The 12052-nt window shown below is 52.9% G+C and overlaps 1 protein-coding gene across 7 annotated transcripts in view; it reads left to right on the forward strand.

The window, feature by feature from the left end:
* PAX2 (paired box 2) overlaps positions 1–10286 on the forward strand; it is an 86251-nt gene extending 75965 nt beyond the window's left edge. For 2 of the 7 annotated variants that reach the window (XM_038578536.1, XM_038578537.1), the window contains exons 11-13: positions 7265–7366; positions 9524–9610; positions 10083–10262. In XM_038578536.1, coding sequence (XP_038434464.1) covers positions 7265–7366; positions 9524–9610; positions 10083–10159 — 266 coding nt within the window. In that variant the 3' untranslated portion in view covers positions 10160–10262. Of the gene's footprint in view, positions 1–7264; positions 7367–9523; positions 9611–10082 lie in introns of all 7 variants that reach the window. The other 5 variants (XM_038578539.1, XM_038578540.1, XM_038578534.1 and 2 more) reach the window with 4 other exon arrangements.
* The last annotated feature ends 1766 nt before the right edge of the window (positions 10287–12052 follow it).

The raw sequence follows: 12052 nt of genomic DNA on the forward strand, positions 1-12052 counted from the left end.
AAACGCTGCACTTTCGGAAGGATTAGAGCTGACAATTCAGTGCTCTCAGAGAACAAAATAAAGCCGGAGAGGAACTGGGAGACCTGGAGTATCGGGAGACTGTGCAAACAGGCTTAACCTCTGCCCACCCAGCATGAGGGGCTCTTGTGCTCTGAGCCCATCAGTGAGCCGGGGGTGGCCTCCAGAACACCGGCACCCGCTGGACTCCAGTCTCCACTGGAGGTTTGCTAAAGGAGCTATTGAAGGCAGCTTGGAGAGGTGAAGGAGGGGAGGGCTGCTATATCTTCCCCTCTATCTAAGCCTCAGTTTCCTTCTCTGTAAGATGAGGAATTTGACTAGAAGATAGCCAGACTCCCGTTCAGGCCTTTGAAAATGTGATTCTCCCCAACACTCCCTAGCCTCATTTCAGGATCCTGAGGCTGCAGCTCCATCCATGGTCCAGCTGAGTTCAAAGAAAGGAACCTCTTGGGGGGCCTTGGCCAGCAGGCTCCCACGGCCCAGCCAGGTTGAGGGCAGAGTGCTGGAAGGAGAAGGGGTGCAAATAGCATGACCGGTGGCATGAGCTAGTTGGCTGTCAGACCAGCTGAGCCCACCCAGATGTGGGCAGCATATCTGCCTAGGACACAGCAGGGACGAAAGGTCTAGCTGTGTAGGAAGCAAGATCAGCTAGGAGAGCAGCCACCTGAGCTGCCGGCACAGCCCCCTCTGCTGGAACTCAGAGCAGACAAGGCTCAGGAAGAGCTCTGAGGCCAACACGGTACTGGCCTGGAGCTGGGAGCTCTCATGCAGATGCCTCTGCACTGCACCCCCTGCACCCCCCTGTACCCCCCCAGGAGAAACCTTGGGGAGGATTCAGAAACATGGGAGATATGAAACAAAATGCAACATGTAGAAAATTCTTTTCCTCTCCTTTAAAAGCAGCTTCTCCAGATTTAAAGTTTGTTTCTTTGGATTGGTAATAAAGCGATCATAATTGGTACAGTAAATGTAAATGTACAGTATATGTAGGCAGTAATTACAAATTTAATAACTGTTTTCTTAGAAGTATTATAAATGCTTGTGTCAAATACAGGCACAGACTGCCAACCTTGGAGCGATTTAATGTCTTCATCTTTGCTACCTTATGAGAAGCAGACAAAACTTGAGAATAGGATAGTAAAACAAGAGTTATGTTTTCTGGCCTTAGGGTCCTCCATAGTGTCAAGTGGATAGCAGGAGTGCTCATTTTCAGAGAACGATGCTGAGGAAAAGCATCTCTACACTCACTGAATAGAACTTTTGCTGTATAAATCAATGTCTAATAAGTCTTGTGGTCTGAGTCATCACTGAGCCCCAACATCTCTGCTGCTTTGGCAGCTGCCTTTTTATTATTTCCTGGGTCTTCTGGATGCTGACGTTTTCCTCACTTGTGATCAGCCTCTCTGCTCCTTCCCCTGTTATTTGCTGTTCTTTATATGAGCTTGTCTATTGGTACAATTCAAGTACTTTGAAACAAATCAGTGTCTCTCTTATGCCAAAGAACGGGTTCTTTTGGTTTGTGGTAAATAGTGTTTATCAGTCTTCGAGTCATGAATACTTCTGAGAGTATGATAAAAGCCATCTAGATATTACATATGTATACCTATAACATTTGATGTATGGCTTTATATGGACTCTGTGAAGCGCATCTGTGGAGTCCTACAGAATCAGTGAACCCCAGTTTAAAATCCTTGCCGTAGAAAATGGAAGAACCTGAAACATGCAAGAAACAAGAAGCAACAATAGGTTGTTTTAGGAAGAATTCACCTACCATAATCCCAGGTTACCTTCCTGGACCAGATACCTACTTTCTGGGTCTCTAATGTTCAAGGATGTCCTTCTAGAATCACTTCCCAAGTATATGCTGCCGGGTTTATCATCCAGGTTGTGCCACCTACTATCTGTGGAACCTTAAACATAATACTGAGCCCCTCTGAGCTTCAGTTTTTCATCTATACAGTGGGGATTAAAAATATCAACATCAGGACACCTGGGTGGCTCAGTGGTTGAGCATCTGCCTTTGGCTCGGGTCGTGATCTCAGGGTCCTGGGATTGAGCCCCACGTCGGGCTCCCTGCATGGAGCCTGCTTCTCCCTCTGCCTGTGTATCTGCCTCTCCATGTCTCTCATGAATAAATAAATAAAATCTTAAAAAAAAAACACACAGATCAACATCATTGGTTGATATGAGGATTAAAAGAGATAAGACATAGAAAATATTTAGGATGGTGTTCAGTGAATGCCAGCTAGTCTAGATTAAGTAGAAACACAACTCTGCCCTTGAATCTAAGAGCTGGCAAGATAGCATAAATTATCTGGTGACTGAAATTTTCCAATTTCTTAATAAAGTCATTCACTTTGCTGTTCTCTGTACTTGTAAGAGGAACTGCACTTAGAGTCTCCAAAACAGTTGATTTGATCTGGCCCATTTGGTAAGGAATGTCTGACAAAAGTGCACTGTCTGATTCAGATGCAGTGATTGCTGTAGAAATTGGCTGTAGACTCTTTGGGGACTTCCACAGTTGAACTGAGAAGACACCCTCATCAAGAGCTGTGCTTCTAACACTTCTGGGTACTTTAAGATTCTCAACTACTACTGTTTCTTGAAGAGCCTCTTTGTTTTTTAGAAAACTCTCCAAGGAGATTAATACTCCACCCCATGGAGTTTTACTGCAGACTTTCACTGTCAGTATTTTATTCTTTATATCCTGTTTTTCTTGCCTCGTCTTAATGATGACAGTGATGATAGGATATTTTGCTTGTTGGGTGACTTTTCCTTTTCTTTGGTCCTTTTGGGGGTTATCTGGCTTCATGTTGTCATCAAAGGCAGAGTGGTGCGACATAGCTTCGAACTTTGGCTCTCTTGTTCCCCAGCTCTGTGGCCACAAAAAGTCATTATGCCTTTGTACCTCCGTTTTCTCAACTTTAAAACAAGGAAGTTAGATCATCTCGAAGGCTCATCCATCTTTAAAACTTTGTGATCTTAGGAAGCAACTATCCCACACGAAATGCCCACCCCCTGGTAATATGTGGGTTTTTTTATACATTTGTTGATTCTTAGTGCTGTTGTCTTGTTACTGGCCTTTGGGGGGGAGGGGGGAGCAGCAAAGCACCTTCCTACCTCCTCTCTCCTGTTGGGTGCTACATACTTTATAACTGATGTATTTTGCCATATAGCTCTTTTCTCCTCTTCCTGTGCTTTTCCTTGTTTGTTTTTAGGGGGTGGTTATGCTTACAGTCTTAGAACCCATCTCGCCTCCCTTTTGTCCATCCATCTGCAGTGCTCTGTTGATTCTTCCTTGCACACATTCCATTACCCATTCATATCTCTCACTAAAAGAGGCTTGCTCAAAGAATGCTGCTGGGCAAATGGTATGATGGTCTTAGTAATTTGAAAACTTCCTGCAGTATGTGTTTTCCATTATTGACAATGGTGTTCCAGAAGAATATATGGCTCTGGCAAGAGTTTGGTCAATTTTTTCCTCCTCTTCAAGTGTCACCTGTGTACTAATGAAGCCATTGAGGGTGCTTTGTATGCGGTGGCTTGCACCTCTATTGGTTCAGGGGTCCTGATGGGCACCTCTTTGTTGTGATACTGATATTACAGGATACAGCAGCATGGCTGTATGAAGAACACCAGGAAGCTCGTATGCTTCTTCCTCATCATGGGCCTTTCCTCACATTTGACAAATGTCTGAATAAGCACTTCCTGTATTAAGTTTTTTAACTAGAGTTTGGAAATGTGTCTTTCAATTAACAGTTCTCTGGGTGACTTCCAGCACGCAAAAGTTTCTGTATGCTGGAAGTGACCTTGACTGTTTTGTGAGGGGAAAAGCCAGTGGAAATAAATATTGCAGTAGGGTAACTCCAGGTTAGCTAGAGACACCTTTCCAGGCATCTGACCTTTCTTCCTCTCTCCTAAAGCCAGGTAGGGAATTGTATGACAAAACCTTAGATTACTAGGAATTCATGTGTGACAGGCTGTAGGAACCAAGCAGCTGAAATTTAAATTCCTGGGGTTTTGTTATTGTTGTTGTTTGTTTGTTTGTTTGTTTTAAGAAAGAAGCATACTTCTTTTCCTGGCTACTTTGTAGGCATTAAGAGTACAGGACCAGGAGAAATTGAGTTTCTAGATCTTTTTCATTGCAAAACTTCCACCTCTTCCCTAACTCTCCTCTGTCTTGGGGCCATTTGACCAATAAATACCATATTATTAATCTCTCAAGGAATTGGTAGATATTGCTGTCCTTGTCCACTTCAGACCCGCTCCACTGAAAGACGCTCAGGAAGAGTGAAACTTATTAACAGTAGAAGTCAGTGAAAGAAAACCCACAACGAAACAGACACAGATTCTTTCTTCTGTCTCTCTGAGAGTCTGAAGTGATCTCTTGTCTGACAGTTCCACTCTGTTGTCTGTTCTTGAGTTTTAAGAAACATAAGATCTTAGCTATATTAGACAGGTACAGAGGAGAACCATTCTATTGCATGATAAAGCTGAGTCACAGTATAAGTCAGTTATTTTTTCTCATCCTATAACAATTCATGATCCCTTGTTCAAACTGTTTTTAGAGAAAAAGCAGCTTTCAGCATTTACATTTTGTCCCAGCCTTCACCTCTTCAAAAGAGACCAATAGGGATACCTGGATGGCTCAGCAGTTAAGCATATGCCTTTGGCTCAGGGCGTGATCCTGGAGTTCCAGGATCGAGTCCCACATTGGGCTCCCTGCCTGCTTCTCCCTCTGCCTATGTCTCTGCCTCTCTCTGTGTGTCTCTTATGAATAAATAAATAAAAATCTTGAAAAAAAAAAAGGAGACCGACACAATGGAACAATTAGAAAACAATACAACCCACTAGAATTGGCTAGAAGTATATAAGAGTGATAGGGAATCAACCAGTAAAGTATTTACTGAGCATCATTTATTGATTTCTCAACTATGTAAGATAGCAGAAGCCCTGCCCTCAGTTTGATTATGGTCTATTTCAGGAAACAGGTCTGATGCCTTACAAAATATAATGCATGGTCACCCATGCAGTGCAGACACTATAGAAGTTTAGAAGAAAGAAACTTCCCTGATGGGTAGAATGGTAGGCATTTTAAGGCTTGAACTGGAAGGAGAGGAAAACTATGAAGAAGGAGAAGAAAATGATATGGCAAAAGCACAGAGATTCCACGGCATACATGCGTATGAAAACAGTCCAACCAAATCAGGTGGAGTGAGAATCAGAGCTAAGAAAATCAGGTGGGGGGAGTACCCAGGAGGCTTTGAAAGCCTGGCAGAGTGTAGATTCCAACTGTGGACTGCAGAGAATCAGTGATGGTTTTCCCAAGGGAAGGGATATGTTGAAATCCAGGCATCCACAGCTGGGATAGACTGGAGGGGGCAAGCACTGTTATGGCAGACTAAGGACAGGCGCTCAGGAGCTGAGCTATAGATGGGGTAGAGGAAACGGGGATGGGGCCAATATGACAGACATTGCTAAGGGGAATTAGTAACACTTGGTGACTGACTTCATCTGTAGGGGAAGGATAAAGGCTATATCAAGATGGATTTCAGAGGTGCCTGGGTGGCTCAGTTGGTTCAGCATCTGGCTCTTGATTTTGGCTCAGGTCATGATCTCAGGGTCATGAGATTGAGTCCCAGGTCCCGTGTTGGGCTGGATGTGGAGCCTGCTTAAGATTCTCTCTCTCCCCTACTCCTTCTTCCCCCTTCCCTCTGTTCTGCAACTTTCCCCTGCTTGTGAGTGCACTCATGCTCTCTAGCTCTCTCTCAAAAAAAAAAAAAAAGAAAAAGAAAAAAAAAGGATTCCAAAGGTATCTTTTGGTTTGGTGGTCTTCAAAAATGTTGGTAGACCTGATCAGGGGGGAAGATGAGTTGGCTTTTATTCCCGTTAGGTTTGAGGTGACAGTGGGACAGCTAATAAAACTGTTCAGCAGGCAGCTTCAAATACAAAAAGCTGAGTTGTAGCTCTGTATACTTAGAGAAAGATGAATCACTCAGATGTGTTGAGGGAGGAGTGAGGAAATTCACATCTCAGAAAAGTAGGAGAGGAGGTGAAGTTCAAGGAAAGCGTAGCAAGGAGAGTGAGGGACGTTTTGGAAAAGTCATGGGGAGAATGAAGACTAAGACAACTGATGAAAAGATAATGAACCGGGCCAGATGTGCATAGTTCTGTGACTTCCTCCGGCCACACTTTGCCTTCTCAGGGTCAGACAAAGGCACTAGAATGGAGAGTAGCACAGGCTGAAGAGGAGGACCAGGGGAATCTGGAGACGATAAATGGGACCCAGGAGAGCACCACGTTGTCTCTAGGGCAAGAAAGTGTGGGAGAGGGGAGAGGGCAAATTATTGTCACTAAAGATTGGGGCATAAATTGCAAGGCAGGTGGTGATTCCTTCATGGTGATGGAGGAGGCAGGCAAGGAAGGGAGGGCACTCAGGTGTAGCTGCGTCCCAGACATGTCTGTGGACTGTGGGTGGCTCCCTAATATTGGGTTGCTTTACCTTCACTCCAGGACAGGGCTAAGGAAACTCCTGCCTTCCACCATCCAGACTCCAGCTAGTAGAAGTTTCCAGCAGCTGGAAGTCCAGCAGCTGGTAGGGGAAGCCGGTTTTGCTCAGTGGAACTTTATCTGATCCACCAGAACTGTTGGCTCTCAAAGCTCCTGATTCACTTCAGGGATGGTTTTCTATCATTTAAATGCCATAAACACTAATGGCAAAATAGCCCACTGGCTGCCCGCCCCTTCCCCTGCCAGGCCCAGCACCTGCAGCTCTACTTGGAGAGGACAAGACAGACCCAATAGCCCAGTATGGTGGGGGTGGGAGTATCCTCCAAGCCTGAAGGAAAGATGGTGAGAGGTGAGCAAGATGACAGAGGTCCATTTGGCTACTGGAGAAACCACAGCTGAATATCTTGCTGGAAAGGAGGAGTAAAAGCAGGTCATCTCCCTCCCTTCTCCATCTGGGTTTGGGCTTCAAAGAGACATGAGCAAAGGTAAACATACACACGTAGACGCCCACAGAGAGACACAAAGCGCTACACAGAGCAGAGGTGCGTGACTGATCATAGGACAGACGTTTAGGTAATAAGCTTAAACACATGTAAAGGCACACTTGGACTTGCTCACGCAGATGTTCTCCCACGTGTCGGCACACAGCTCTTTCCTTCCCATGAAGTACCCTGGTGTGAGCAGAGGCAGGCCTCTCTTTTCCAGGCCTCACCCCTTCCCCTTTGTGTTTTTCCAGGTCGTGACATGGCGAGCACCACTCTGCCTGGTTACCCCCCTCACGTGCCCCCCACTGGCCAGGGAAGCTACCCCACCTCCACCCTGGCAGGAATGGTGCCTGGTAGGTGACAATGCTGCAGCTACCTAATTTAGGTGGGGGTGACTAAATTGTGGGCGAGCTGCTGAGTGGTCTGTAGTCTGAGGCTGGGGTGGGAAGAGACCCAATATCCCCTCCCCCCCACCCCTCTCTTTCCCTAGAGGCTATAGTGGGTCCCTCAGCCTCCCTCATGAGCAACCCAGGGAGGGAGTTTGCAGAAGTGGCTCTCATATGCATCCCACTGTATGTCATGGCCCCTCCCCAGTGCCCACCCACCGGAGCTTGTGCCTGGGGAGCACTCAGCCTCAGCTCCCTGCTCAGTGCCCCAGCCCACTCCTAGCCAGCTGACACTGCTTAGAAGAGCCTGCCCTGGTTTCCATGGAAACTTGGAGCCAAGAGTCATTTCCAGGGGCATTGTCCATCACTCAGACAAAGCCACCCTGGTCCAAACCAACCCACAGGGACAACCAGTGTGGAGAACTGACCCCACCCCAGGGAGAGGAAGGGGCTAGTCCCTAAGGAAAGAAGAGCAGAGGAAGGCTATGGCAGGACCCAGAGAGACAAGCTAGAGCTCTACGTCTCCTCAGAGGTACCTAGGCCCCTCGTTGCTTCTGAGAAGAGTTGGGTCTGGACTGTGTGGATTAGGGAGGTGGAGGCCAGACTTAGGGTCTGAGGACTGCAGCTGGAGGTTGTACTCTCCCCAACCTCTCACCCCAGACTGGGAGCTGGGCTTGAAGCCAGAGAGTTGAAGCTTCTATTCACAGAAACACCAAAAAACTCTTGTCTTAAAGAGGGTGAGATTCTCTGGGCCTGCAGCCCACTCCTGCTGGCGACCTTTGCCTGACACACAACTCTCGTGGTGGGGGAGGATGGAAGAGGGTGCCTGGCCCCATTCCCAGATGTCCATTCAGGGGCAGCCCTGGCAAAGCAGACCTTGGGGGGGATGGGCTGTGGCAAAGAGGGTACCAGTGGGGCTGAAGGGAGCTAGCTCCTGGGACTGGCTAAGGAGAGCTGGGATGTGTGGGTGAGGGGATTCCCACCCAAACCTGGAGTGGGGTAGAAGTGTTGGGGACAAGGAGATTCTTCTGGGAAGGTCCCAGCAGTGAGCAGGTGGAGGCTGGAGAAGGTCTTGGAGAGGTAGGGGTGAAGGAGGGGGTGTCTGCAAGGAGGTGGGGATGAGGGGAGCTGCAGAGAGCTCATGGTGGCAAGGGGGGAGTCGTTAAACAGAATCTAGTGCTGATGAGGAAATTACACTTGTTTCATTAGCGATGGGGAAGGAGATAGCTCAGTTCCTCTTGGTCACAGTTGAGCTCAGAAGCTCATTATCCTGCTGCACGCATGCTTTCCCTCCTCGTCAATAAACAGGCTTTCCAGTGGCTGCATCCCCCACCCCCACCCAGCTCCCTCTCCGAGAGGGGCCCCTTCTCCTCTACTTAACCCGCGGTTAGGGATCACTGTAAACAGTCTGGGGTCATCACACAGGAGAAAGGGCGAGGGGGAAACCCGGAGGCCTGGCCTTTCTACCGAGGAGGGAGGGAAGCAGCTTCCGAGGGCTCCCGGTCCACGGGGCCCTCCGCTAACCGCTCACGGACGGGTGGGCAGTCCACCTGCTTCCCCCACCCCAACCCCCGCCCCCGCCTCCTTCTCCTGCTGCTCCCCCCCCCCCCATCGAATCTCTGGAGGGAAAGGCGGAGGGGGTGTTTCCCAGCAGAGTCCCAACCCCTTGCATTGGCACGGTGCTGAGATGCCATTCTTAGGACTTTCTGGGACAAAGTGTCCCGAGGGCCTTCCTTCCCACCTTCCAAGGCTTCCACCCTATGGGCTAGCGCTCCTAGAACCAGAGTATCCACTAAAAAGGCCCTGGGGTAGGGCAGCGGGGTGGGTGCGCCTGACCCCGGAACAAGCCCTTCCCGGGTGGCCCAGCGCGCCTCCTCCGGGCAACCCCAAGCCCCCAGGCCGGCGTGGGAGGCCCATCAGTGCTTCTGCACCCGCCCCGCCACGGGCTGTCCCCACGCAGACCCGGCGGATCGCTCTGCTTCCGTCTGCCCGCGCGCCCCCAGCCGGCATTGCCCTGCCCGCTGCACCTGTCCCTGCGACCCCGGGCGAGGCCGCTGGCTGGGGCACGTCGGGTCCAACCAGGCGTTGCGCGGGTCTGATCCCCACTCCCCCGCCCTCCCGCAGGGAGCGAGTTCTCCGGCAACCCGTACAGCCACCCCCAGTACACGGCCTACAACGAGGCTTGGAGATTCAGCAACCCCGCCTTACTAAGTGAGTACGCCACCTGGCTGGCCGGCGGCTCAGCGCGTCAGCCCGCGGGCCGGCTCCGCCCGGCTGCTTCGGGGCGCCGGTCCGACTCCCCGCGACCCGACCTTCGGGTGCAGGCCGGGCGGGCTTGTTAGTACAGCACCGAGGCCCCGGGATCCCTCGAGGACGCCCGCGCCTCCCTCCCCTTCCCTCGTTTTCTCTCCCTCCCCCGGGGCTAGGAGGCTCTGCGCCCCCCCCCACCGTGTCCCTCTGGAAGGTCCCCCCAGCCGGGCGGCGGCGGTCACCGATCGACTGGTCCCTCTCCCGGCGGTGAATGAAGCTCTCCTGGGGGCGACCGGCCCCGTAGCCCAGCCAAGGTGTCCCTGCCCCGATCCCGCCAGACCCCAGCCCCGGGGAGGTCTTTGCTTTTCTTTCCTTTTTTGTTCTCCTGTTTGTCCTCTCACCCAGCCCATTCTTCTCCTGTGTTAACTTCCAGGTTCCCCTTATTATTATAGTGCCGCCCCCCGGGGCTCCGCCCCTGCCGCTGCTGCCGCTGCCTATGACCGCCACTAGTTACCGCGGGGACCACATCAAGCTTCAGGCCGACAGCTTCGGCCTGCACATCGTGCCCGTCTGACCGCCCACCCCGGAGGGAGGGAGGACCGACGCGACGCGATGCCTCCCGGCCACCGCCCAGCCCCAGCCCCCCCCACCCGAGGAGCCCTGCAGCCCTTCACACCACTCCGTCCACGGCCCGACAGGACGGGTGGAGCCGCGGGCGGGACCCTCAGGCCCGGGCCCGCCGCCCCCAGCCCCGCCCGCCGCCCCTCCCCGCCTGCCTGGACTGCGCGGCGTCGAGAGGAGGGCGCGCCCCAGCTCGCCGCGGCGCGGCCCGAACCGGCCCCGGAGCCCACCACCCACACCGCGGGACCCTGGCCGGGCCGCCGCTGCGCGCGGGGGACACGTTTCTGTGACACACAATCACCGCGGACCGCAGCGCGGCCCAGCCCGGGAGCAGCCCGCCTCGGACGCTCCGGCGCCGGGAGGCTTCGCTGGACGGGCTGGGCGAAGGAAATCAAGAACAAAACGATTTTCTGCAGAAGGAGGAAGAGCCCCCTGCCGAACCCTCGGGGAAGAGTCCTTACCCTCGCGCCAGCCGGACTGCCCCCACCTTCCGAGTGTGCCCTGCCCCAGGAGGTGGAATGGAATGGGGGCGTGCGGCCCGGGCTCTTGGGACAGGGTTTGGGGTCATCAGGTCTTTCCGAAGTTGGGACCCAAGGCACGCAGGCCCCAGCAGCGCGCACCCACCAAGCCCTCCTCTGGGCTCTTCCCTGCTCCACCTGAACTGCCTGGTTCCCCAGGGTTCAGGCACTCCTGCTAGTGACCGGACTCTCAGTCCCCCCTTTTGCCCCTACCTCAGCGTCTCTTCCATCCGCCGACCTCTCATCCTCCCCTCCTGCCTGTCCTCCTCCTCCCGTCCCACGACGCTCTGCATCTCTCCCTAGCTCCCGCCCCTTCGGAGGCTCTTCAGTGCCTGCCGCAGGACCCGTTTCCGTAGGCCGCGGGCACTGGTCTGGCCGAGCAGCTACTGGGCGTCCCCTGCCCCGACACAGACTCGCGATCTGCGGGTGGCAGGAGCAGGTTCTGAGCTGGCATCTGAGCTGCGGCCGAGGGACGCGGGGGCTGCCCAGTCCACCCCCACCCCCACCCCACCCCCACCCCCACCACCACTCCCCCCAACCCCAGCCTACTCCTCCGGCAGGAACTGAACAGGACCGCGAAAAGTCTGCATTTATTTAGTATGATGGTCTTTGCAAAAAGGATAAGCAAAACAAACTCAACAGGCTGCTGCTTTGTAGAGAGACGGTGTGTGTCGTGTGAAGGCGAACCCCTGTGTATATAAGCCCGCCCCACCGCTCCGCCCCGCCCGGTAGAGTCCCCGCTGCCGCCCGCCCTGCCTGTAGATACGCCCCTGTCTGTGCTGTGAGAGTCGCCGCTCGCTGGGGGGAGGGGGGGACACAGCTACACGCCCACTAAAGCACAGCACGTCCTGGGGGAGGGGGGCATTTTTTATGTTACAAAAAAAAATTACGAAAGAAAAGAAATCTCTATGCAAAACGACGAACATGGTCCTGTGGACTCCTCTCGCCTCTGTTTCGTTGGCTATCTCTGTAATTCCGTGTTTCCGCTCTCCTCGTCTCTCCTCCGCATCTCTCCCCTCTCTCCATCTCTCTCTCCGCCCCGCTTCTCGCCCCCTCCGTCTCTGTCTCTCGGTCTCTGCCCCGCCCCCGGCCTCTCCCCCGGCCCCGCCCCGGCCGCCCGGCCCCAGCAGGCCAGCGCCCCGGCGGCCACTCCAGCCCCGGGCTCGCCGCTCCGGCCGTGCCCCTCGCGCCCCGGGCCGCCGGCGGCCGGGCCGCCCCGCCCCGTAGTAGCTCTCTCGGTAGCGGCGACGCGCCCTGCATGTCT

Source organism: Canis lupus, chromosome 28 (assembly GCF_011100685.1).
Source record: "Canis lupus familiaris isolate Mischka breed German Shepherd chromosome 28, alternate assembly UU_Cfam_GSD_1.0, whole genome shotgun sequence".
Taxonomy (NCBI): Eukaryota; Metazoa; Chordata; class Mammalia; order Carnivora; family Canidae; genus Canis; species Canis lupus.